This window comes from Paramisgurnus dabryanus, chromosome 17 (assembly GCF_030506205.2).
Source record: "Paramisgurnus dabryanus chromosome 17, PD_genome_1.1, whole genome shotgun sequence".
Lineage (NCBI taxonomy): Eukaryota > Metazoa > Chordata > Actinopteri > Cypriniformes > Cobitidae > Paramisgurnus > Paramisgurnus dabryanus.
Genome location: NC_133353.1, coordinates 5,288,267 through 5,314,789, shown reverse-complemented (window position 1 = coordinate 5,314,789; position 26,523 = coordinate 5,288,267). Strand labels below are relative to the sequence as shown.

General features: G+C 39.3%; 1 protein-coding gene across 1 annotated transcript; it reads right to left on the bottom strand.

Moving 5' to 3' along the window:
- Positions 1–490: 490 nt before the first annotated feature.
- On the bottom strand, positions 491–25,420 carry ahctf1 (AT hook containing transcription factor 1). The gene is made up of 36 exons (XM_065253530.2): positions 25,200–25,420; positions 23,492–23,617; positions 22,772–23,025; positions 19,116–19,296; positions 18,810–19,017; positions 18,596–18,712; positions 18,418–18,502; positions 18,165–18,315; positions 17,948–18,080; positions 17,639–17,820; positions 17,492–17,553; positions 17,282–17,410; positions 17,082–17,172; positions 16,879–16,968; positions 16,573–16,713; positions 16,382–16,486; positions 16,203–16,299; positions 15,657–15,780; positions 15,517–15,573; positions 15,250–15,396; positions 13,864–14,054; positions 13,606–13,750; positions 13,366–13,497; positions 13,128–13,275; positions 12,880–13,030; positions 11,753–11,860; positions 11,504–11,660; positions 11,183–11,398; positions 10,164–11,079; positions 4,611–4,710; positions 4,415–4,524; positions 4,063–4,325; positions 2,055–3,951; positions 1,866–1,969; positions 1,696–1,763; positions 491–1,498 (listed from the first exon to the last, which is right to left on the bottom strand). Exons 2-36 carry the CDS (start codon positions 23,610–23,612, stop codon positions 1,300–1,302), a joined length of 7,380 nt encoding a protein of 2,459 aa, XP_065109602.1. The 5' UTR covers positions 23,613–23,617; positions 25,200–25,420; the 3' UTR covers positions 491–1,299.
- Positions 25,421–26,523: the final 1,103 nt, after the last annotated feature.

Sequence of the window (26,523 nt, the reverse complement as noted above, 5' to 3'; positions counted from 1 at the left end):
GCTCTCCTTCAAAAACGCGTGTGCGGTTGTAATTATAATTAAAAAAATTGGCCCGGACGTATGTAGCTTCACACGTACGTAGTATCACACGTTCATTGATCACAACTTCTGCTCACGGAAAAGTATGCGACCATCTGCACGACTGATTGCTTAGTTTGCAAAGCAGATGCACAAATCACACCTCATACCCTGTCCATAGAATATCATTCAAAAAAGGCGCCTGCAACTGCCTTAAACGCTTTTGGTGTGATTGGCCCCTCTCATAATGCCTATTTTGCCCTCTGTTTTCCGATGCTCATGGAGCATCATATACAGTTAACTTATGTGCGATCTTCCGGTCGATCACGATCGACGTATTGGACACTCCTGTGCCAAGCTATGCTAAAAGTGGTACCGCCAGACCCGGAGATCGGCTGAATGGATTCCAAAACTGTAAAAATCAATTGTTTAACCCTAGGGGTGCTGGAAAATGAGCATATTTTCAAGTGGAGTGTCCCTTTAAATGAGGCACTGTTTATAATTCGGAGTAAAAGATGTGAGCTTGATGTACAAAATACAAAAATGCTGTAATCTTGTTTACAAGTCTTGCCCTTTAGAAAACATATTTTGCATCAAAACAAATACATAAATGAAAATACTGATGATGTCACACAACAATCCAGTAAAGAAGTGGAAAAAATATCTTTAGAAATGTAAATTATTTGTATTTGAAAGCAAATATGCATTACAACAGAGTTCACAATGCTTTTTTAAATATAACTGATGCATCTGAACAAAAATAAATGTATATTATTTGCAATGAACAAACTTGGGGTTCTTCAACTTAAGACCTCATGATAGAGGAGACTAAGTGCCAAGTACAGCAAAATGTCCATCCGTTTAAAATAGACCATCTTGTTACACTTAACCAATGCAAGGTGAACCACATCATCCAAGTGGTGGAACCCATAAACCTTGTAATTGTTTGATCCGGCTTTACATTTTCTTACACAATCTGTTCTATAAACAAACCAAGTAACAAAATAATTCACAAGTATCAAATTTTATTTATAGCATCACTAAAAGACTATTTACATTTGCATTAGTAGAAACATTTAAAAACTAAGCCATCTTTTTGGTGCTCAAGTCCCTCAGTAAACAGCATAATTTATAATAAAATAATTTCTCAAATTAGATGTTTAGTTATTCCAAACATTATCTTAATTGGAAAATAGCAGGCTGCAGAGTTCTTAGGAAAGGGAAGAGCAGAAAAAAACAAACGGAATGCACATCCCGTGCATTTTTGGGGATGAATCACAATCAAAGTTTCTTTCTCCGTGTCACTGGTTTAGGGAAAATGGCATCCATCATGCGTTTACGTCGTAGATTCATCTTCAGCAAGGGAGTATCCTTCACGTCCGTACTCTTTTTGGTTCTTGCGTTCGGTTCGGCTGGACTAGCCAAAGGAGAGAGGAAACTGATCTCAACAGGCGGTGGAGGTTCTGGGGCCGCCTTTGTCCTGTTAAACAAAGCAAACGTTTTCAAAAACGTTCAGGGAGGTGTTTAACAGTTTTAACAAAACTATATATAACAGTTTTGGCTAGATGGGATGCAGCTTTGGGGGTAAGATTAGTATAAAACAGCACTCAGACACAGCGACATTTCCGCCATTGCTGTATCCCTTCTAGCCACAACCACATATAACAGACAGTTCACCTAGTTGTTCTCTTCTTTATGGGTTTGACAGCTTCAGTTTCCACTGCATCATCTACCGGGCCATTGTCCTGTGACAAATAAGAAAACAAATTGTCTAATCCAGCTCTTTATATACACCATCAGTTATCTTTAAATAAAATGGCACCTTATTGGACTTAAATGGCACTAACCTCTTTAGGATGGGAATTTACTGCATCTTCTGAGCTTTGCATTTGAGGCACTAATGTTTCTGCCACTTCAGTTTCATTTTGTACAGAAGTACCTTTTCTCCTTCCTATATAGATAATGCAGAAAAATTATAAAAGCAAATGAAAACTGTATAATAACAGCAGAGGTAATAAAACATTGACTGCAACTACCTCTTGTTTTCCTCAGGTCAGCAGTGGAAGTGACTGAATCGACAACGGATGAAGTATTTTGTTCAGACACCTTCCTCCCTCGGGTACGTCTCGTTGACTTGTTGGCAGGTTCCTGGATTTCATCTGATCCCGCTAATTTAGATTCTTCAACACCTACATTCTGGGTTTCATTCAGTGTTGACGCAGGCACCACAGATTTAGTCGTTCTTCGCTTGGCACGTATTATTTCAGTAACAACTGGGGCACTCTCCTCGCGGACTTGCTCATCGAGTCGTTCTGCAAGGGCATCGGCCTGAGGATATTCAGTTTCCACTTGCAGACGTACCATGTCCTTTTCTCTTTCAGAACCATCGATTTGATTCCAGTGCTGGCTTCTGGTTAGTCGCCTTGAAACACTCTGAAGTTGTGCATCATCGATAACAAAAGTTGCATTGTTTGCTTTTTCTGTAGTGCTGATTGTGGTCTTCCTCCGACTTCTTGGAGGAGTTTTAAGAGGTTGATTTACAGTTACGGTGTCTTCTGAAGGGTCCTCTTGGAAACTTTCCAATGCAAGTCCTCTGGTGGACTTGCGTGTAACCCTGCTTGGACTACTACGAGCTTGGGAAGACTTCTCCTCTAAAACTACTTGCTGCGTCTCTGGAACTTCAACGATTGTTTGGTGTGCTTTTCTGGCACTCTGTCTGGTCTGTGGTTGTGGGTCATCGCTGGGGTCAGTTGATACAGGCTCCTCTTCTTCAACAGCTGTGCTTCTGGTTCTTCGGGATCCTTTCCTAGGGGTGGCTTTCTGTGGCATCTTTTGTGCTGAACTTGTAGGCTTTGATACTTTTGCAGAAGGTATATCTTGGTCAACATCGTTACCCAACTGTTCTACATGTGCTTTTCGGGTGCTTCTGGGTGTAACAGGAACTGGAGTGTCCTGCAGTTGCTTGCCACTCCTTGTAACACGTCTTGGTGTAGAAGGTACTTGAGAATCCATTTGCTCTTCCTCTGCATCAAGACTGAGAACAGGGAACGTTACGGTTTTCCTTCCCCTTCGTGATGGGCTGCGGGTCACTTCTTTAAGAGTCTCTGAAACTTCCATGCTACTTTTTGCAGATCTGTCCACTTTGGATCTTGCAGGCGACTTGGATCTTGCTGGTGACTTTGCTAACTCTTTGATTGGGGAACGCTTCTCCGCTTCTTCTTCCAAAGATGGTGCACTATCTACTTGGCTGGACCCAGTTATATTTTCATTTGCATGCAAGGCAGCAACCTCGTTACCATTTTCCAAGAGCTCATTTGAGGTCAAGACATTCTCGGGTGGAGACAACTCTAATACCTTGACATATGCGGAGGTGTGTGATTCTTCCTGTATTTCAAATGGACCAGAATCTAGCACATCACCATTGCAAAGTTCTTTTGTCTCTTGAAGAAAAGATTCTGATGTGGATGTTGGTTCCACCATTTGATCACTGTGTACATCAGCTGGTTCCTCGACTCTTTTACGTTCGTCAACAGGCTCAATCTCTGGTTCCAAGTCTTCAGGAGCATCAACTGTTTGTTCCAAGGTGCCCAACTCAGAGTTAAGCTGATTATCCTTTGGTTGCCCTTGCTTATGTAAAGGTATTAAATCATTATGGGAGTCCAACTCTAAAGTGTTAGGCACCTCCTCCACATCCGGATCCAGCACAAGAGTAAAGTTGCCACAGTCTTCTGGAGGTGCTTCATCTGGGGCACTGCTAAGGGTCTGTAAAGTAAGGTGCCTCTGCGGTTCCTCAGCCAGCTCTACAGGTACGAGGAGAGTGGTGGATGGTTTTAGTTCAGTATAAGACACGGCATCTTCCTCATCCACATCTGCAGGGGCGAGGCCAACCATTACCACTTCTCCATCCCCCACAGGCATGTCACTATCCAATACCTGCAGAGAGCCAATGAACATGCTAGAACATGGCACTAAAGTTGTGCGCACAGGTGAAATGTAATAAATAGATAAGACTTATGCAAATACCTAAATACATAAAAAACTCACTTTTAGCTGTTCCTCAGGGGTGACCAATGATAGCACAGCATCTGCTTGTTCCTGAAGGTACTGCTCATGTGGAGGGACTTCCTCCAAGAAAAGGACAGGACTAGACTGATAGTTACTCCTACCGTTGCCTTTTACTTCTTCTATGATCTCAACCTCACTACCAGAGTCCTCGACATTCTCATCACCAGACTCGCCATCATCTTCTGACTCATCCTCAGATTCGGCACTAGTGAGCTCATCACTGTCATTCAAGCTCACCACAGCTATAGAAAGAATTTAAAAGTACAATTTGTAAATATATGTTGTTTAGGCTTAAAGAAAGCAGGACTGAATTGGCCTGAATTGAACTTACATCTGGACTCTGAGGTTGCAGGTTCTGATAAGGTAACAGATGTCTGTGTTTTCAAATCTGCTACGTTCTCAGGAACAGGTTGAACTTCCTCAACGTCACAAACTGGTTCACTGTGTAATGTACACATCATAAACAAATGTTATAAAAAGGCAACACAGTAATTTATTAATAAATGAGGAGCATGACTGATAAGCACCTTTGGACTAATGCCTCTGGGGTTTCTTTAATACTGGTCCGGGTCAAGGGTGGGGATAGGTCTGGGCCAAATAAATGCTGTTCCACAAAGGCATCCAAATCTAGAATATAGCAATAAATTACATATTGGTATACAAAAACCCTTAAAACACATTTGAAATAGGTATTCACAATAAAATTACTATAGAACAAATACTACAGTGTTTCCTCTAGGATTTTTTCCAGCTGTGGCGGCAGGGGGCGCCCATGATGATTATAAAATGTACATTATTTTTTTAAATGTAGAAAATAGGCTACAAGTAAACTAACATGTTTTGTATCATTTTTATGCTGTCATTTAGTTTTCCTTATATTTATAGCATATTGCTTTTCTATGTTTGATCTAAACTGTATTTGCAAAGTCACGCACAGTCCTGTTTGATAATCCGCACCGCTGTGATTGACAGAACACCCGATCAGTTATCCGACATCAGCAGAAATTTATTTCACACCCGGCCTGATTGACATAAAGACCCCGACCCGGTCACACCGCAAATCGCGCAGTTAAATATAAACCTTTAACGGTCTTCAGACAGAGCTTAAACACAAATAAGCGCGGGGCCATTTAAAAACTGCTACCTATCGGAATCCAGTCGAATTTGGTCTTGGATGTAGATTTTGGACAAATGTCTTATCATTTAATGTGAAACTTCAGTGTCGATCTAAAGCACAGAAGATTGACAGCTGAGCAGTCAGCTGCACTTATAGCCTATATTCTGAATAACTAATGGCCCGATAAGTTGATAATATGAATACAGTGATTCCAAATGAATGTCCAAAAAACTCGTAATATGTTAAATCGAAAGATTAATTATGTCATTTGTTGCAGCCCTGCGCCGCGTCGGTGTGTTATATTATTTGCGCCTGTAAACAGCATACGCGTGATGCCCTTGCAACTTAAATTACCCCTAATTATTGCCATACAGATAAAAGTAAAAAAAACATTCAAAACTGTAAATTGTGTATTTTTATTTGTGTAAACTCACAATAAGGAGAAAACCTTGTGCTTATTTAAAATCATTAAAAACATGACGTGCTTTCTGCTGCTTTGGTTTTACAGCGCGTCACAAAAAAAGAACAGAAACTAAATACTTTATCCGGTTTGTCAATCTGATAATTATCAGTGTGTAACATTTTGTGTAGGCTTATTTATTTTATTATTGTTTCTCAAAACAGAGACATAGCCTAATCATCAGTTGATTTAAATCTGTTTGTGCATGAAACTAAACCCATGGGGGAAATTATGATATTTTAGGAGATTTATTTATAAATGAGTGAACAACACGAATCCAGGATAGAATTAATTTCTTTAAGACAGCCAGTCTGGCAGGGCGGACATTTCGGTAGCTTTATTTATTTTGCGAGCTGCCGCCGTGGGTTTTGTCTAGAAGGGATACAGAAAATGCCGAAAAGTTTAGGATTAGATTTTGAGGTAGGATTATTAGGATGAAAACAGTGGCTCTGGCTAAATGAGATACAAATACATCCTACAATCCTGTGAAATTTTGTGTTTGGAGTTGGGTTTGGGTGAAGGATTAGGATAAAATAGTGCTCATCCAGCGAGATTTCGTTTGCTGTATCCCTTCTATCCACAACCGCAGGCGTGGCGGGGATGTTTTAGGCGTGGCGCCACGGTAGAATGTATATAGCGGGAACACTGCTATACATTACTAAACAACATTTCGGCAACGGTTGGTTTTACTATAAAAAGCAGTGTATTAAAGGTGCACTGTGTAGATGTTTAGCAGAATCTAGTTATGAGACTGCGAATTGCAACCTACGGCTTAGGCCACACAGCTCTCGCCCTCCCTTTTAAAAATGCATAGATAAGCTACGGTAATCGCCACAGGACAAAGATCTCATCTTCGGAGACAACGTAGTGATGAAACAAGCTCTGTAAAGCATTTAAGGCTTCTATAGAAACATGAAAGTGACTTCCATGTAAGAGGACACATGGTGCATGAAGATAAAAACAATACAGTTCATTTTGCAAGATCTTTATACACCACTGCAGGGAGCTACACTGCGACCAAAATGGTCGCATATGCGACCTTTTGAACTGCCGTTGCGACCCTAATTTGTAATGGGTCGCAAATGTGCTACCTAATGTTTTAGACAATATGCTATGATTTACTATGAGCATTTATTAAAACAGAAATGTGGATCTTAAGAATACGTTTTATAATGTGCTCTGAGCCATCAACACGTTGGCTTCATTTTGCGTGAAAGCACGTCGTGTCTCTCCCTATCAGTGTGCGTTTGCGTGCTCAGCTGTTTCTCAATGAATTGGATGGGACGCGACGCAAGCGCAGTGTCTTCCTTGTTTCTGAACTTGAGCAGAGGTCTTTCTTCACTGAGGACGCGGGACTCGTATGGTTCCGGGTTTATATTTTAAATGGTCTGTCGGGACCGGTTAGGTCCTAGTTTAATTACTTTGGGTCCCAAGTCTGATTAATGTTGTGTTTATAACCCGAGTCGATTGGAAAACGTCCATGAGCGCTACCGCGCTAAAGCTCGAGTGCAGATTCAGCGTGCCTCCGGTTTCTATGGCGATGGTTCTTGTTACGACCACGCGCTGCATTTTCTCTCTCACATTTTTTTAATAATCTTATTATTAATTAACCATATCTTTTCTAAAACCATATCCATATTAAGTTTGGACAGAGATTGTAGCAAAAAGCAATGCTAATGTCAAGCCAATTGCACTGAACGAGCAAAGCAATGTAAAGTCTGTCCCCGGGACAGCAAGTACACTTTTAAATCTGAAATAATGAGTGGATTAAGCTTTTTAAATCGGCAAGAGAGAAATAGAAAGATAGAGCAAAAGCAGTAAAAGTGCCTATCTAATAGAAATTATTACCATTATAACATCAGTCATAACATCAGTCACATTTATAATCTATAGACCTGCAATGTCTATAAATATACTATACTGTACATAGTATTGTATTATATTGAGTTTGATAAAAGGGGTCTAATTGCTTCATATATCAGTGCAAAAACAGTAAGTCTTTTCGTGGTGCTTTGACAAACAGTGTCAGCTTTGTTAATGGCAAAGAAAGTTTGGGGTGGTTAGATTGATGAAATATAATGTGAAATTAATATTAATTTTCAATGAATCAAAGTATTGTGTTGTGTCACACATTATTAGTTCTACATCACATGTATAGTAGACCATTATTTGTCAGTGGGTAATAATTAGGCTTGGGCGGTAATACGGTAATATGGTATACCGCGGGATCTAAAAATAGCAAAGGTATCAATTTCTATACCGCCATACCGGCCTTTAAAAAAAAACAATGAACTTATATAGCAGACAAGGATTAAATATTAAATTAGGGATGGCGAAAACTAAACATTTTCTTCAACGACCACCGAGCCATTAACTGATTAGTTTAAAACAAGTTACGCTGTTTGAAATAACAGCCATTTCGAGCCGCGCCTGCAATTTCGCAACTCTGTCGCATCTCTCTGCTGCTCTGCCTCCGGCTCATGCGAAACATGATTCCCGCAAACGTGTCGCCGAGGAGCTTGTATGCTGCTTGTATGTAATCAGAGGACAAATGACTCCTTAGTTTCAAAATGGTTTTGGTAAGGTGATCGCGTGGAAAATAAAGGCGTTTGTCTTATTAGAAGCTCATTTGAAACACTGCCACGGCTTATTTAAGAAAATGACAGCTCCGGAGAGACGGCGCTTAAGTTTGAGGTAGTGCTAAAAATAATAAAGAAAGATGATGATCATCATCACCTTATCAGTTAGCACTAAAATGTAGATGTAATGTAATTCCAAATCTAAACCCATCTTATGCGGAATGTTGCCTAATAGACTGCAAAACGATAAAACAGGCACCTTCAGAATGCATTAAAGACGCACCGCCAAGGCAGGTCTAACTGCCTTCTAATAACGACTAGAACAACTCTTTTGTATAATTATTATTACTTTTTTATTTTTCAAAAAGACAAGTGTTAACTTCTGTTAAGTGCAACATGGACGATGCAATGCTTTGCTGATGCAAGCCGCGAGAAAGCCCTTGTCTGTTTTAGAAAAATGCAGCAAAGATATTAAATGCTGATGTATGAGTTTCATTTATTTATGATGAGGTCCGTGCGTTCTAGTTAACAATGCAATGCAAGCGAACGCGCCGTGTCGGCGCCTCCATGTCATGGTTATTATATTGTCTACTATATTTGCTTTTAATTTATTAAATACGTGCAATTGGTTGATAAAACATTTATTAAAATTAAGACACAATTTATACAAAACGAAATTCACTTTAAAGAAAGGCTTTCTACAAAGCAAAACCTAATTAAGTGGTAAAAATGTCTAATGATTTACAAAAAAAAAACTTAATCTGCACTTTACTGTTAAAAGACGTGAATGTTAATAATTCTGAATACAACCAGGAAAGACTTTCGTTTTAAATATTTTATTGCTGGATTTTACAAAAAATATTTTTATTTTATTTGCTGGAATATGCAGAAATTAAAGTTAACAGAAAGAGGACTTTATTTCATTAAAATATGGTGGAATGTGCAGAAAATAGGTTTAAATGTTCAGCAATTTTCTTCAAGTCTGAGACTGTTGCTTTGATTAAATTTTAGCTTGATGCAACGCGAGTGCACGAAACGCCGTGACCTTGCGCCAGAACCCAAATGCCGTGACCTTGCGCCAAATGTTTTTATTGGTTTATAAGTACAAACAGGCAAGTTGTGAAAAATTGAGTGTGAGGGATTTGTTCACTTCACACAAAAATATCCTGGAAATTGGAATGAGATGGCTAACTGTAGTCGCGTTTAGTCCACTGTCTATAATAGCCTAATTTAGAGATCACTTTTTTAACCGACAACTGGTTAATTCTGTTTGAGCTTAGTATTTAACTTTTTTCATAAACTGCTAGTTGTTGCTAATAAAAGTTGTTAATATTGTTGTGCAGGTTATTTTGTTATTGTTTCAGTATTAGTGTTTGGTATTCAGTTTCTAAAGGGTTTAGGCACAAGCCAACATTATAGTGAAGCCGTCTGATTACGTCATAATTTTTTAATTATTATATACGGTAATACCGTATACCGGGGTAAAATAGGGAGGCGGTTTGATGGTATCAAAATTTGGATACCGCCCAAGCCTAGTAATAATTGCCCTTTTCACCGGCTACCACCACCAAGTAAATTTCAGATCTGTGGGAAACACTGCAACGTTTAAGAAAACAAGGCGGCATGTGGTTTAAAAGATGGCAAGTAAAATAAAAAGCATATCTGTATGCAATACAGTTTCATTATTGTTCATTATTATCCAGAGCGCCTTAATATAACTTGAAAAAAATATGTGCGACCAAATCATATTTTGCGCCAGTAACTGAAAAAGTTGGTAGCGCAAGTGCCACCAGTGGAAAAGGTTAGTGTAGTTCCCTGCACTGGTAATATAGTTATGTATTTTATATTGCATTTCTGTCAAGAGATCCTTCTAAACTTTACACAATACACCTTTAATAGAAATGGGTTTTTGATTGTCTCTTACCTGACGTTTCCATAGATTCCTCCTCACATTCCTCACTGTTCTTAGGTTCACCAATAATGTGTGTATAAACAGTATCTGTTTCTTGTGCCACTGGTTCTTCCTCTTTGCCTACTGGTTTTTCAGATGTGCTAGGAGCTGCATATTCCTCCACAGGCTTTACATTGGCAACTTCAAGAACAATAGAGGATTCATCTACAGATTCTTTTGCATCTCTTAGTTCTTGAATGTCAGAATGAACTGAAACATCAGCCAAACCCTCTAGTGAGTCACTTGGTTTGTGAACTTGAAGCAAATGCTCTGATTCTATAACTTGAACGTGAATGTCAATCTGTGAATGCTCCTTAGTCACTTCCTTCTCAAGATTATTCTCAACATTACCAGGAAATTCAAGTTCAAGACTCTGAGATTCCTCTGTGTTGGATATGCTTGATCCACTAGGCAAGTTTTCCAGCTCTTTCTCAGGCGATGCAATAGAGGGCAACTCTTCCCTTTCATGGATTTCTACTAAGGACAAATCTTTATCTGAAGAAGGAAGATTCACAGTCACCTCATGATCAAAGCTGTCAACTGCTCTACGTTTCTTCTGCGTTTCCATAAAATCCTCAGGTAAAGGAGCATCATGAAACTCGAGAGTGGAATCAGACTGATTAGAGACAAAACTTGCTTCTTGCCCGAGACTTGGCCGAGACACAATAGTTGGTAGCACTTGTTTGGACAACTCTGCTGGGATCTCTTGTACAGAAGACTCACTCTCAGATTGTACATCAAGATTATCTCCTTCTTCCAGTAAGGGGGTATGTGTCCTTAGATGTTTGTCTTCATCTTCTAAATCTGAATGTTCGCTCCAGACTTCAATATTTGCTTTGGGAGGTGGGGACGACCTCTTAGGTGTATTGATCTCCTTGTTAAAGGCAATCTGTAAAGAAGCCAAAGACAACATTTCTTTTTCAATATCTTCATAATGTCTACAAATCTACAAAAACAAATATTTTAAAGGGCCGCTGCACAATCAGACCTACCCCGTTGTTCCAGTGGACAGATCCCTTGGGAGGCTCTGGAGAGTCAGCATCCTCTATAAAAGTAATGCGGCTTTCTTTGTGGCGAAGTGTGGGAGAGATGGACCGGCCTGGAGAAGCCGAAGGGGTGGCCACAGGAGTAGGTCGTAAGCTAGTCCTCAGAATAGACTGTGGGGTGAAGGCTGAGTAAACTTGGCCTGATGCCAATGCTCGAGCTCTCTAAACAAACACCAAGAAGATTTTAATGGATATGGGTGATTTCAAAGGCACAACAGTTGTTTCTGCTCACTTGTCTGTGAGTTTTAAAACCATGGAGTCGCTCACCTTAACCACTTGTGGAGTTTGCAACAGATTGAGCTCTGGAAATTTACTGATACTCTTTGGGCCAGCCCATGAGTTTATGGACCTTGATGGTGTACCCGGCAAATTAGAACTCTCTGGAGAAGTTTGGGAAGATGGCTGCACGACCAAATCCAAAAGCCTGGTGACAAGGCAATGGTGAGTTACTTTTGGGATATACATTTTAATTACAAAAAGAGTAGCAAAATGCTAATATAAAAACAGGTCTTCTACCTGGACATCCTTTTGGTTAGCATGTTAATAGGTGTTCCTACAAAGGGCTCTGGTAGATTTGGCGAGGGAGGATGCAGGCTTGGCACTTGCATCTCTGACTCTCTGAGGCTACAGAGGAAATAAAATAAAACACAGGGTTCCCACACCTTAGTTAACTTCAAATTCAATGACCTTTCAAGGACTTTCCAGGTGCAATACCATCAAATTCAAGGAGTAAATGTGGGGACACATTTCAAGTGAGAGCAAGGTTACATTGTGTTATTTGTGATATCAAATTCAACCAATGGTGAGGCTTAACAACATAGACAGGGTGACGCGGCAGCCAGGAAGTATATCGCTATCTGAATTATTTCCAAAGATGGCGTTACAGGGATGCCAGTTTGCATGTGTGCTTAGAAAGTCTAGAATTTTCATGATATTATCCTACACTACACTAGAGCCCGACCGATATATCGGCAGGCAAATATTAGGCATTTTCCAAACTATCGGTATCGGCATTCATAATGGCCGATAAATGAATATTTAAATAAAACGGACGAAACAGCCTTCAACCATGTCATGAGTGTTGCCGTTGTATAGTTTGTCCACCAGAGGGCACTCTACAACCTCCCTGTTTGCAACACTCGTGTATAACGTGTCACACATCCTGCAACCTGCTGATCCAGCCAGAGTTAGGCAGAGAGAACAACGGTTAAGTGAGTTCACTGTGAGTTTCTTTTTAAAATGCATTACCATATTATTTTTCGTTAAAACTCATAAATAACTACAAATAACTAATGTTAGAGAAATCTGTTAATGTTTTTCTGTGCGTATATTCCATATATTGGAATATCGGATTTTAAAACCAACAAACATTTGTATCAGCCTTCAAAATCCTTTATCGGACGGGCTCCACACTACACAGAGAATATGAAACTACTTGCATAAAATAGATTCAAGCACTTTCAATGACCAATGAATGCATGTATATTTTCAAAAACTTCCCAGGGCCTTGAATTTTCCCCCCAGATTCACAAACTTTCAAGGATTTTAAGGACACATAGGAACCTTGTAAACACTTTAGTATAAAATAAAAATTAGGTAGCAAAAATGTATATTTGTAAATCATAGACGAAAAAAGACAATACCTTTTGGAAGGCGATGACTCTGGAGTAGGGTTCTTGCCAACCCAAACTTCTTCAATTTTTGAAAGAACATTATTGATAAAAGCTGCTCGGGTCATGACATTTTCAGAAGCTGAACGTTTAGCTACAGTTGACAGAGGTTGAGGTCTTTTAACTAGGGGTGAGAAAAGAATGTACAATAAGTCAAATATCAACACTATGTTCAACACTAGATCACAAGACTTGCGTGTGTGCCTGATTAATATTGTTACCTTCTCTGTGGATCGTAGCAGGGTGTTGGTATGGTTTTGCTCGCTCGATGGCTAGTTTCCTTTGAACTCGTGGAAGAACTTTTCCATATTGGTTTAAAATTGAGTTCCTAGTGTTTGACCTTTCCTTCATCTTAGGATCCCGATCGGCCTGAATAAAAAAAAATTACAATACATTTGTGAACGGCTCATTTTTCGCCTCAATCTATAAATTAAAACTATAATGTGGATCCAAACATACTGCAAGGTTCACTTTAAGGGTCTGGTTGAGTTGAAGAGCAGGAACATAATTGGCCTGCTGGAGGTAGTGGACCATAAGCAGCTCTCGATTTTGGAAACCTCCTGAGTTTTGAAGGAATCGTTCCAAACACTCCTGCCAAAGTAAAATTAAAGACGCTCAAAAGATGATATGGTTAATGCACAATCAAGATTTTTGACAAAATATGGACACTTATACTGTCTCAAAGTGTTTTAAACCCACCTGTTCTGCCATGCCAAGTGGCAGATTCAGTAGCTCTTTCATCAGACCTAGCTCCTGGCACGTATCGAAGAGAAACTTCATCAGCTCTTCCATGTTTAACTTATTACAGTGCTGCCTTAACAACGCCCATGCCTCCACAATACACCTGTGCACCAAAAAAAAACCCCACCAAAGTAAGAGACTATAAATCAGCTTTTTCTAAAGCACTTTACACATTAAAACATGGCACTCTATACAATTGATAGGGTGCATTTCTACCTGTTATGGAGCAGGACTGAAAGGGAAAGCTTGGCTTGGCTGGTAGTGCACAGTGGAGGCTTCATCACATGTAAGTAGCGTAGAGCAAGGGTGTGCTTCTGCTGACACATCAAAGCTTGCAGGACACGCTCATGTTGCCAGCTCCAAAGTGAGTGACTGGTGGCTGGATGCAAGAGCAGCTCCAGAGAGCTCTGGTAAGGGGGAATATGTCCATTAAACATAACATATTACACACAAACTGATAGTAATGTTAGTTTCAACCAACAAATATATCTCAAATGTTCAGAAGAGTTCATGTTAATTATAAAACATGCTAAGAAATGTGCTACATAAAATTGTTCATTAGAAATAATTACATATTAACTCTCTCCCCCATCATTGACGAGTTAACTGGTCAATTAACTCTTTCACTGCCAGTGTTTTTTTTTTAAAGTTGCCAGGGCCAGCATTTTTTATGATTTTCACAAAAGTTTAATGCTTCCAGAAAATGTTCTTATTTAAATATATAAACATACAACATTTAAAATGAAAGAACAGACCCTCTGCTTAAAAAAAAAGTTTTATCCTACCTTCATTTGTTCTCTTTTTATCATCTCTCATATACGGGTAGGTTTCTTCAAAAAATACAACATTTTGAGCAAAAAGCTAAGATAATTGTGTTTTTGTGATGGACTTTTAATAGAGATCTGATTCAGAGCGAGGATCAAAACACACATTGAGTTTGAACTGTTTGGTGAAAGTGGTTGCTTCTGGGTTTTATAAGTTGGGTAAGAGCACCATCTGGTGGATAATAGTGGAAACATGGATTGCCAGAAAAACTCGTCATTGCCAGGGAAGCGTTTTCTCTTAATTGACAAGTTAACTTGTCAATGGCGGGGAAAGAGTTAAAAGAAAACATTTCCCTGCCAATTACGCTTCCATGACGAGTTTTAACAGTATTCTTTAATTCCTATTATCCACTAGATGGCGCTCTTACCCAACTAACTGAAGCATCAGCTAATTCTACAACATTGTAAAATATCTCCATGTATCTTTTGATCTTTGCTCATTTAGAAAAATGCTATTATTTCAGCTTTTTGTTTAAAGTTTGGTTTTTTAAAGAAACCTACCCATATTTGAGAGGTTATAAAAAGAGAACAAATGAAAACAGGATACAACTTTTGTTCTGTTTTGTTTGAAAGCAGAAGGTCTGTTTTTTATTTCAAATATATTGTATGTTTTTATATTTACAGAAGAAAAAATTCCTAAAAAGGCACTTTGTAAAACTTGTGAAAATCAGGAGAAATGCTGGTGGGCAACTTAAAAAAAAGGCGGAGAATGAGTTAAGGGATAACACTGCACAAATAAATGGACAGCAGATAAAAGCCAAGTTAACGCAATGCTTACCTCATGATCATGATGATCTAGCAACCACAGGCCTTGTACCAGTTTGACTATTCCAATGGGAATACCAAATGCGGTGGGAAAAGACTCCACTGATGCACCACTTTTATTGGGAAATGAGTACATCACATCCAGTAGCAAATAAATAACCTACGAAGCTGAGTCAAGGAATAATCTTAAATGACTGATGGCAGAACACACAATATTTACACATTTTATACAATAGGAGTACATAGATGCAGCAGAGTTTCAAAAGCGCAAAAAGGATGCAGTAGCATGTTTGGCAGACTCCTCGACGTTTTCCAGAAGATATATATCAAGCAATGCCTGTAAGCAAATAAATAAACAAAAAATAAGTACAGCGGAGACAAAGTCTTTTCTTTTATGCACATCTAAAAGTCTTCACTTACATGAAGTGTCGGGGGAGGATACTGTCCAGTTCCACCCTCATCCCTTCTCCAGAGTTCAACAAGACGCTCCCCACACTGCGTTACCAGACCGTCAATCATTAGGCAGTCCGCACACCACTTATCCCTATTGTAAAGGAAAACTGTATTATTTTGTGGCTTTATATTAGACAGAACTGACAAGAAACTATAAGGTAGAAAAGCTAGAAGTGATGGTCCGCCCATTTATCAAATGTGATAATCGTTTCTGACATCTTTCGTGAACACACAGTGCAGCACCATCTTTAGGCTTTCATTGATAAAACTAAAGCATCTGCTCTCCGAATCTTCCCTTAGTTTCATTTTGCAAGCATGTGAAAGTTGCACGAGCTTATTTTATTAATTGCACTGAAATATAAGAGAAAGCTCTTACATATACAAAACATTGTTCAGCATGTTTACCAACAAGCAGTGGACTCTGACATAATATTAGTTTCCATCAGTTTAAACCAATCCTCTCACACTCGTGTTTAAACACTTTACCACCCAATGGCACTTTGAGTAACTTACTTGGCCAGTCTCTGCAGCTCTTCCCTTTGGCTAACGTAGTAGTTCTTTATAATAGAATGACTGTAAAAGGGCCTTGATATTTGCAGGACATCATCATCTGTGAAAAAGCATAGGTACGTTTATAAAATGCAATAGACAAATGTGGTCAAAGACTGGTGAAACTCTGCAAACAATCATACCAGTGCCCTCTGGAAGGAGGCCGGTACGGCAGAACCACAGAACCACTTGGGCATACTGACTAATCAAACTGGACACCATGCATTTGTTCATGAGTCCAACCAACCCTGCAAACAAAAATAACCAAATCAATTAAAATAAGTTCAACACAAACACCAACAAAGAACAAGATCACATATGTATATTTTAACACCTTTCTGTGTGAGCTCCTGTGCATCATTAAGCAAACAATGGAAGATGGTGCTGAGGTTTGCCAGCAAGCGTTGACTGTGCTGTAGGAGCTGAAGTGTTTGTGGATCTGTGAAATTTGTGAAGCTGTCAAAGAGTGGAGCACCTGGAGAGAGAACAAAATGATCAGAATGCTTTTAAATTGACAATAAGGGGCTGTTTATACCTGGTATTAAGTTGTGATCCGATCGACCAAAATGCATCTTAATACCAGTTGTAAACAAGCTCTACCACGTAACAAACAGAATTCAGATTGTGAAGGATTGCTTACATATTTCATCCAGCTCTTCTTTGGTGCGCACAACCTTGTTCCAGGCCCACTCCAGTATATATCGCAAATTCACGGCTGCCCCCGCTTGCTCTGTGTGCACAAATGCGGCAAAGAAAGTTATAAGTATAGGTCATTTATTGGCATTAAAGAAAAAGACTATATTCAAAATATACTAAAACAAAGTACTAAAGCATCATTTTTACCCTCAGTGGTCCACTGTTTAATACAGGCAGTGATGAATCCCAAGGAGCTCGTCTCTACAGCGGTGCATAAGATGGCATCAAGTTGCTCTTCCTGTAAATACAAAAAAAAGTATTAGTTTCATAACATCTCTACTGTCTCTCAAGCTAGTCCTCCTGACCAATCCTACACAAGGTAATGTCGACTGAAAGGTGTGTGTGACCTGTGAGAGGCTAGAGGGCTGGACATCAGCAAGACGAGAGGACAGGAGACCAGACATAAGGCAGCGCGAGTATCCATTAGTAATGCTGTCGCCCAAACTTGGAGCCAGCTTCTTCAAGTAGCTCAGGGTCTGAGAGTGGAAAGTATGATTTTAATGCTCAAGAATAAATAGAATTAGGCATACAATATAAAACAGTGGATGAAAACGAACCTCTTTTTGATGACCAGAGCAAGTAAAGTGCACAATTCCAGTATTGAGCAAACAACTTCCATCTAGAAAAAAAAACAAGTGTTATTAGACATTTATAAAGCCAGTACACATTCCATAAATTATAATAAAAATGAATCTGTGTCTTGCCGAAGTTGTAGGTTGTGGGATTAAAGAACTGCTCTGGTGGGGGGCAGGTGTAAGGCAGGCCCCTACTTAGACTGCGTTCATGAACAATAAGGTCCATCAGAGGACAGGAAGCAGTCATCTCTACCACAGAGTCAAGAGACCACACTGCCAGATAAGGACAATTTCTCAAAGATTCACCAGTTCTGAGCAAGAAACAAGAGAAAAACATCAGAAATCATAACATACAGAGCACGATTTACATATGCACAAACATGTAGGCCTTATGGAAGTTTATTACTGTTTTGAAGCTTTGGTCACATGTCCTCTTACCTTAGTGAGTCTGGCATCTGAGCATGGTACCATCTGTTAATATCAAAAACACCAATGAAGGTAGATGGCTGGCCTTGTCCGTAAGACTTGACTTGCCAGCTAAAAATTGATACGCTTGTATCCGGAGATGCCGCTGAAGAAAAAACAAAAACTTGTAAAGTTGACCTGACATCAAGCACACTGCACGTAAACAATAAGGCTAGCCACGTGAACAAACCTTCATTCATGCTGTCATCGCGATCAGGATGGTGACGAAACTTCTCTATAGTCTGGCAGCCGATCAAACGAGTATTAGTAGCTTGAGCCCTGAGTGGGAACGCCGTGCCATTCAGATCCTGACTATATCGCTCATCACAATACTCTAGACCCTGAGCATCAAAGTTTGAATCATTATCAGCGACAACATTGTATATCATAAGTATGTATATTTAAAATGGATATTTCAGAACTGCTTAGTCTATTTATTTTACCTCATAGATAATTTTCCCTGAAGCCAAACACTTCCTCTCTCCAAAGGCCAGCTGTAATAAATGAAGGCTAACCACATCTCCCTCACTGAAACAACAATTTCAAATCATAAGGTGCAATGTAAACACTAAAAATCGAATGGGATGGTTGTGTCCTTGGTCATAGAGACAGCAAACTTACTGATCCTGTGCTGACTGCACGGCCCACAAATAGCAGCAGTTTCGGGGATCATTCTCTGGTTCCTGGAACGTGAACGCGTAGACGGGCACTCTGCCACCCTCTAGCCGTGAGTGATATCTGGAGAGCAAAAGAGGACAGGTTCATGTTTACATTAAAGTACAACGAAAGAGACTTCATTATTCTGGTTTTAAAAGTACTCTGAAGTTTCACAAACTCTTTTTTGAGGGTCTTCATGTTCCAGAGCTGCAGGTAGCCATCAGCAAAGCCTACAGCAAGCTGGTTGGTCCGCTGTATATACTGCAGCGCCGTTACCCCTGTATCTGTGGGGCTGCTGAGCTGCAGGCACAGGTGTCTGCCCTGCTGAATCGCACCCTCTCTAAAGCGTGGGATCTCAGAGGGAGATTTATTGACCACTTCCAAATCTGTGTCAAAGCACACACAAAAGTAATTTGAGATTAATATAAAGCCTTTGGATTTTTTAAGGCAAAAAAAAAAACCACACCATCTGTCACAATCTCACCTGAGGCTTCCAGTTCACTCTGGCTGCAAGACAGGTCATCCAGACAGAGGTCAACCAGCAAAACGTGACCGACGTCTGTTACCACAGCAGCAACTCCAAAGAACCAACGTAGACTCTGATGCAGATGCTGTGTGCTGGCACTGGCCCCTCCATAGCTAACCAAGGGCTCAATGGCTGTTATCTGTATAAGACAAGAAGATGGTGAGCTTTTTGGTCACCTTATCATCCACAGTAGTCTCTATGCAACAACCGGTGTGGAATAGTCAAGCACTGGTTCTTGGTTAAAGGCACTAATGGCGCTTTTCCATTGCATAGTACCCCACGGTTTGGGTCAGCTTACTTTTGGGTGCTTTTCCACTTGGTGCAGTAGGTAGTACCAGATACTTTCTTTAGTACCACTAAAATGAATGTATGTATTTCTGCCGTACCAAAATGCAATGAAGCAACTGAACGTCTGACTGGGGTGTCACTCTTCCTCACGCACAGAACGCACAGTTACCAACACTATTCAAAATAACTTGTGTTCCACACAATAAACTCCTAAAGGTTTGGACGGTCTGTTCTGTTCAGGCGTCACCAGGTTTTTGCGTAGTTAAGAGTGACAAATCATACCACCGTACTTTGAGGTCAAAATGAGTACCTGCTACGCAAAATGAGTACAGGTTGGCAGGTCTGTATTATATGTTAGTAGCCTAATGGTAAATGCTGCAGGTGTAGAAATGTACATAAACCAGATATTTACTTTGATGTCAGGGCTAGATTACAGCATGAAACCTGTTGTGCATATTAATAAATTAAAGTGTTTAATTGTTGGCACTGGCACTTATAAACACTAAATGGGAAAAAGTTGAAATAAATAGGCTTTTTTTTGGAGCCAAATACCTCTGTTTTTTTTATAAATAAAAGCCAAATGCTTGAACATTTTACAGCAAAGTCATTTTCGTTATGCATTATTTGTTTTGGTTGTTTAAAAACACACAAATTTTTTATCCGATCACTTGATTAATCGATCGATTCAGTGCTAGATTAATCGATTACAAAAAGAATCGATAGCTGCAGCCAGGGTCCGAAATTAACACCCGTCAAATGCGGGTAGATTTTCCGTTTGGCGACTAAATTCAAAAGGCTACCCGCCACACTCGCGGGTGATTTTCATACCAAAATATTAATGCAATATAATGTGTTTGCCAGTAATTAATCTGGGAACAAGGTGAGCTAGCCACAGAACGTCTCTACGCTCCAAGTCTCGTACTAGAGACGCTCTGTTGCTAGCTAGTACTGCAGGTAACTTGCAGTCTGCAGCTATCTGCCGCATATTAGCTATCAATGCATGCCCGCCCTGCCCGTCGGGCTATCTTGACTTATAGGGAGGAAAAAATATATTTAAATGCTTATGCATTCTTTCACAGATTTGGATGTGTAATAATGGTGTATGAAATTCAGGCATTGGGTATTTAAATTACGTTTGAGCGCGCGCCCGAGTTTTACTTTCACTTTCGCATGAAAAGACGCAGTACAGGAAGCAATCCATCATGATTTGTCATGGATTTGTTGGGCAAATCCTCCAACTTCGTCCTGTCAGTCATTACTATCCTCACGTAAGAAAATAAATCTCTCGCAGCAAACTTTAAAGTGATATAGATTGTACGGGCAGTGAAGAGAGTGACTCTGTTGCACAATCGCTCTTAAAGCGACAGTAGCCCCTGTTTTTCTGATCAAAAAAATTATCCAATCTGTAACTGGATGATCCAAACTGTGAGTTTTGTGACCCACTAAACCACTTTTAAATGGTGAGTATATCTGGTGTGGGGATGAGCAGGAAAAGTTGGTTTACATGGAAATCCAGTCTTTTTGTTTGTTAAAAAAACAACAGCATCAAAACAACAACAAGAATAGCAGATTAAACATTGTGTTTAGAGGCCCTATTGTCTTTGTATTGGCAAAATTTGGTGTGGTAAAAATAATTGAATAAGCCTGTGCTATGACCACTAGGGTTGTGTCGATAGACGAAAGTATCGTGTATCGACGATCTTCAGACATATCGCCAATGGCAGGCTGTCATGGCGATAGTCAAGACGATAGTTGGCGCATGGTTATTATTATTATCATCATAGTTTTACATTAACATACACATTGCATGCTTTTTCTCACGTGAGGGTTTGTGGGCTTCACTTTACGCGGAGAGCTTGTAAAGAGAGAATTCCTTCTTGCACGTACCTGCACTTAATGCGCGCGTCCTGGACTCCTTCTAGCACGTGATAAGCAGCTGCGCTTCTCTCTGTCTCACGTGCACGAGCTCTTGCATCTGTCCGAAAACTAAACGTAAACTAAAGTAGTAATCCTTATGCATTTATTCAGTTTAATGCGTTTCATGCGAGCTGAGGCAAACTATCCCTTTTGTTTAAAATAAATGACCCGCTGCATATTGTCGCCTCTCTCACTCTCCCGGACGTGCAGAGAGCTGCGCTCTGTTTAAAGTCAGATCACTAGTATGTAGTATGATATGCATTTCAAGGAGTTGAAGCAATACATCCCTCGTGTTTAAAATATGATTGTGTTTAAAACATGATCGCGTTTCACTGGACTGATGTGTTTAAAAAGGCACCTCTGAAAGCACCACTGCTTGACATGTGTAGCCTTCTGCAACAGCACTAAACAAATGGATTGAATTGTTTGAGAAGTTTTAAGAAGGTTGCGGTCATGACGGTGTTGCTTGTGACTTGTCATAATAAGTTAAAAAAAATAATAATAATAATAATAATAATATAGTAAACTACTGCCCTGCTCCCCGATACTATCGTGTATCGCCGATCTCACAGGCTGACGATAGGACGATCTCAAAATGCGGCATATGGCCCAACACTAATGACCACAAAGTCAAGTGGCATTTTCTTATCTGTGACTTCAGTTAATATTCCAGATTCAGAATCTGATGTATAGATATTTCACTTTGGTTAGAAGAAAAATTTGTACTGATGATTGATATGTACTGAAAATTGATATGTGTTATTTGTGTTTTGATAGATGTTTTGTTTTTATATTCTACATTAAAAGTTATTTATTTTTTATTCGGGCTACTTGCATTCATTTCGTGCTACCAGGGATTTTGAAATTGGATTCAAAATTTTGAAGAGGAATGCCATGAATACAGCAAATGAAATTAATGTACATGTGACAAAAAAGGCTGTTTATTATTCTGGCCGGTAAAAAATATGCTTGGCTGGTGGATTTTTTAATCTACCAGTCCCCGTGGCAGGTGAGCCAAAAAGTTAATTTCGGACCCTGGCTGCAGCCCTAAACAACACGCTTATAATCCCTCCCACTCCGAATTGTTACTAAACTCGATGGAAAAGCTAACCAAGCCAAAGTGAGGTGAGGTGAGCTGATCTGACCCAAACCAAACCGTGGGGTACTGTGCAATGAAAAACAAAATAACAAATAATAAAAGTTTGTGTTTGCTTAATATATGCGAGTATACTGTAATTATTATGTGTACATAAATACACAAACATTTATGTATATATTTAAGAAACACTTGTATGTGTGTGTGTGTGTGTGTTATATACACATGCATAATTACTACATACAGTACACAAAAAAAACTTTTATTTTGTGTGCTATTAATTGCGCGTCAGCCCTAGTCTGTTCACATTTACCTTGCCAGGTATGACCACAGCCTTGACAACGCGGGAGATGCCAAGATCATAAAGGCACAACATACTGCCTTCACCTTCCTCAAGACCCACGAGAAGCCCTGTTCGCTTTAGCCAACAGAAATCCCGCACGGCCAACACCGTGGGCGGGTGCTCGGACACCCCGCTGAAGCGGTAAGCAGAGAAACGCTCGCCAGTAACTGCATGGACCACCTCCAACTGGGGCCCGCAAGCAAGCCAGGCCAGTCCACTCTTTCCTGATGGCAACAATTGAGAGAAACTTAAAGACGTTTGACATTATTCAAACAAACACCATTTGTCATTACATTAATTCAAACAACTAGGCATGGGCCGGCATGAGATTTTTGCGGTATGATAACCTTAAGCAAAAATACCACGGCTTCAAGGTATTGCCATTGCAAAACTAAAATGTGTTATTTTCAGACGTCTACAAACAAAAAAGTTTACTGGACGGAATATATTTTTTATAATTTTATTAAACATATTAAATGTAAATTACATGACTAACTACATGTGTATGTGTAAACCCAGCTCATACATTGCAAACACTATTACAGAAAATGTTAGTGGTTTTAAAACCTTGACTGTTTAAAACCTCTGTATACCTTGAAACCGGTAAATGGCACATGCCTACAAACAAACATATCCATAGTTTAGTCATTAAAACATACAATCAGGGTAAAGCAAGTAAGCAACACTCACCAACAGTAAATCTTCCATGCAGTACGGAGTCAAGCGTAACTTCATCCTCTCCCAGAGCGTCTATCGTCACTTCTGGGAAACTCAGCAAGCTGCTGGTGACTTGGGCTGCCAGGTCACGCATGCTTACTGATGAGAGAAATTATGTTAAAAATGTATTAGCATTTCTTGAAAAATAAACTATATAGCATATAGACAAAGCATAACAAATACAACATGCTGTATCCTAGTATAAACTCATGATGAGATTTACTGAAAAGACTATGGACAAAAACAGCAACTGGCAGCACATTTGGACTTACTAATGGACAGTTGCTTCACATTTGCACAGCGCCAAACATACAAACTCTTATTTTGTATTTGAACACTGTTCCTTTGTATATCTGGGTATTAAATCAGATAAAACATTACAAATATTGTTATTAATTTAAAGTCAAAAGCCACACATTTAGAAGCAATTATGACTAAATAGCTTATTAAATTAAAAAAAGCCCATTTCCAATAGTAATGAATGATTATATTTCTAATAAAACAAATAATGATTTCAGTGAAATCTGAATGCCATGGGAAAAAAGCATTCACACTGGTCATCCGACGCAATACATGCAGCCTATAGGAATCAACCATGTGCCCGCGCAACCGTACGGTCCCGCCCATGCGCGAGATTCACGTGGACAAACAGCGACATGGAAAAGCAGGCACTTACACCATAGACTTACACGATCTCAATGTTTTAAAGACGTTTAAGGAAAAACACAGTGCTGTTGTCAAATTAAAGTGTTTATTTGCACAAATGTCCGCTAAACAATAAACGGATTGCAAAAACAACGCCAGATTGACTGTCACACATGTGAGGCTCGTGTTTATTTCTTTGATATGTTAAACTAGACAAAACATTGAAATGACACGTTGTACACATGTTCCCTTAGTTTATCCCCTATCATGTATTGTGTATAAAAGTGCACGTGCTCCTAAAAATTCAAACTTGAGGTAAATTTCATAACACGTATTGCCTCATGGGCGGCCTGGCATAAGTTACAGGGAAAACATTTGTTAATTGACAGTTTTGCATTTGACAAATTTACAGTTATGCATATCCATCAAGTGTAATATGTCATTTTAAATTATTGGTAAACAGCACGTTTAAAAACATTCAGATTGCAGCTGACAAACTGCTCCTAAGCTATACATCTATTCTACACATTCACAGGCCACAAAAGCTAAACAAAAGTCCTATACAGTGGTGTTGTCACTAGAAAAGTTAACATAAAGCACACGTTAACTGAGTGTTCAGCCTTTCTAAAAGGTTTCTGTTTCTATCAGCAACGCTAACGTTAGCTGCCAAATGTTACCGTTTGTCAACAAACATACCCATACAAACACAAACGACTTATAACAATACATACGACAGATTAATTTACAACACCAACGTGTTCTGTCACAAAATGTGTTGTTAAACATCAAATAACTACAATGTTTTGAGTGAGTTTTGCCCACGCATGTTGTTACCATGAGTCCCTCAGATTAGCCTAGCCGCGCAGGCTAACGGTCACCGCATGAGACTGAAATGGCTTTAAACACCAGCAAGGCCTCTCGGATGACTGACAAAAAGTCCCGAGGTATAAAACAACTACATGTGACTAGACTAGTGTCCTAGGACGTTCTTATATGACCTGTAAATTTGAAAATCTCAACAGGCAACATCCTTTACCTGGGAGCTGATGACGGCCCTCAAGAAAATTGGATATAGTTCAAATACGACTCGCGTGGCGACTCTTTCCCGGTCATAATCCGGGTTCAGTTCGTGTGAATAACCTCTTAGGGTCTAAATAACTAAACTTGTGAGAAACACTGAAGAGAAAACTTTAATTCCTAGTAAGTTACAGGTCTTAACTGCCGACTACTACTACTCAAACGCAGGCGCCATTTCCACAGCGCTGCAGAAACACTACTGCGCATTCATCTACTCCTGCCAAATCCCGCGTATTTCAAACTATCGCGAGATTTGGTTTGTGTAGTCCACAAGTGAGGAAATTAAAGGGGGTTTAATATCCTGTGTTTGATCAAAGACTGCGTCTTTGTTATTAAAGTCGTATATTGAAAGATAGCAGTTTGCCTGTGTTGAATCATAATTGTTAGTTATCAAATGATAACATTTGCTTTTGTTATTGTGGGTTCAAAACCAAATTAATTACAGTTTTGTGCAGCATATAATCTTGCATTTTTACAACTCATATAATTTACTAACTCATGTCAGCTGTTTAATAGAGGTTTTGTTCATAAAATATATTTTGTTCTACTTCCAAAAAACCCCCCACTAAGATACTAGCATATGTCTAGTTAACAACTACATTTTTTTGACCACTAGATGTCAGTCTACTACCCTATAACATGTATGGTTAGCTAACAATAGCACTTAATAAAATACAATACAATAGTATTTATCAATTCTATCAGATAATATTTAATAATGGAACCCTAACAAGAATGAGCTTGATTTTAAAATACAAAAACTCAATTTTGTATATGAATTAATTCACTTATTAATAACCTTCAGCTTTTAAAAAATTACAGTTGTCTTTTTATTTATTTATTTCACTTTATATTGTAAGAAAAATGGATAGATGCTCATTTACATTTACTTTACATTTACATTAAATACTGTTGTTCTGCCTTGTTTGATCTATTTCTCCAATTAATACATTTTTATCGTGTAAAGGATGCATTCATATGCACCACCAGAGTATTTATATGAAGCCTTAATGGAGGATCTAGCCATGTGTTTATGTATTTAAAAGGTAAATGCATTAAGACAGCACACAAAGCCAGTGAGTCAGAAAGACCCCTGAGAAGCTGTCACCAGTGGTTAATGTGTCGAGAGAGCGTTTGAGATGGTACGGGTACAGCACCATGAAAAAGAAATGTGAAATGCAAAGGGGGGTGAAGAGAGAGAGCTGATGAAGAGGTGGGTAAAGACAAAGAACAGGCCAGCAGAAATTCACTACAGAGCTGTGACTCAGAAAAGGGGGTGGTGA

Bases quoted from the DNA above. Each gene is read 5' to 3' on its own strand.
- ahctf1 (XM_065253530.2), bottom strand. From the start codon at position 23,612: ATGCGTGACCTGGCAGCCCAAGTCACCAGCAGCTTGCTGAGTTTCCCA. The intron at 18,503-18,595 runs GTAAGTTTGCTG...TTGTTGTTTCAG, and splicing joins GTGCAGTCAGCACAGGATCA to TGAGGGAGATGTGGTTAGCC. The intron at 17,554-17,638 runs GCAAGACACAGA...TTTTTTTTCTAG, and splicing joins TCCCACAACCTACAACTTCG to ATGGAAGTTGTTTGCTCAAT.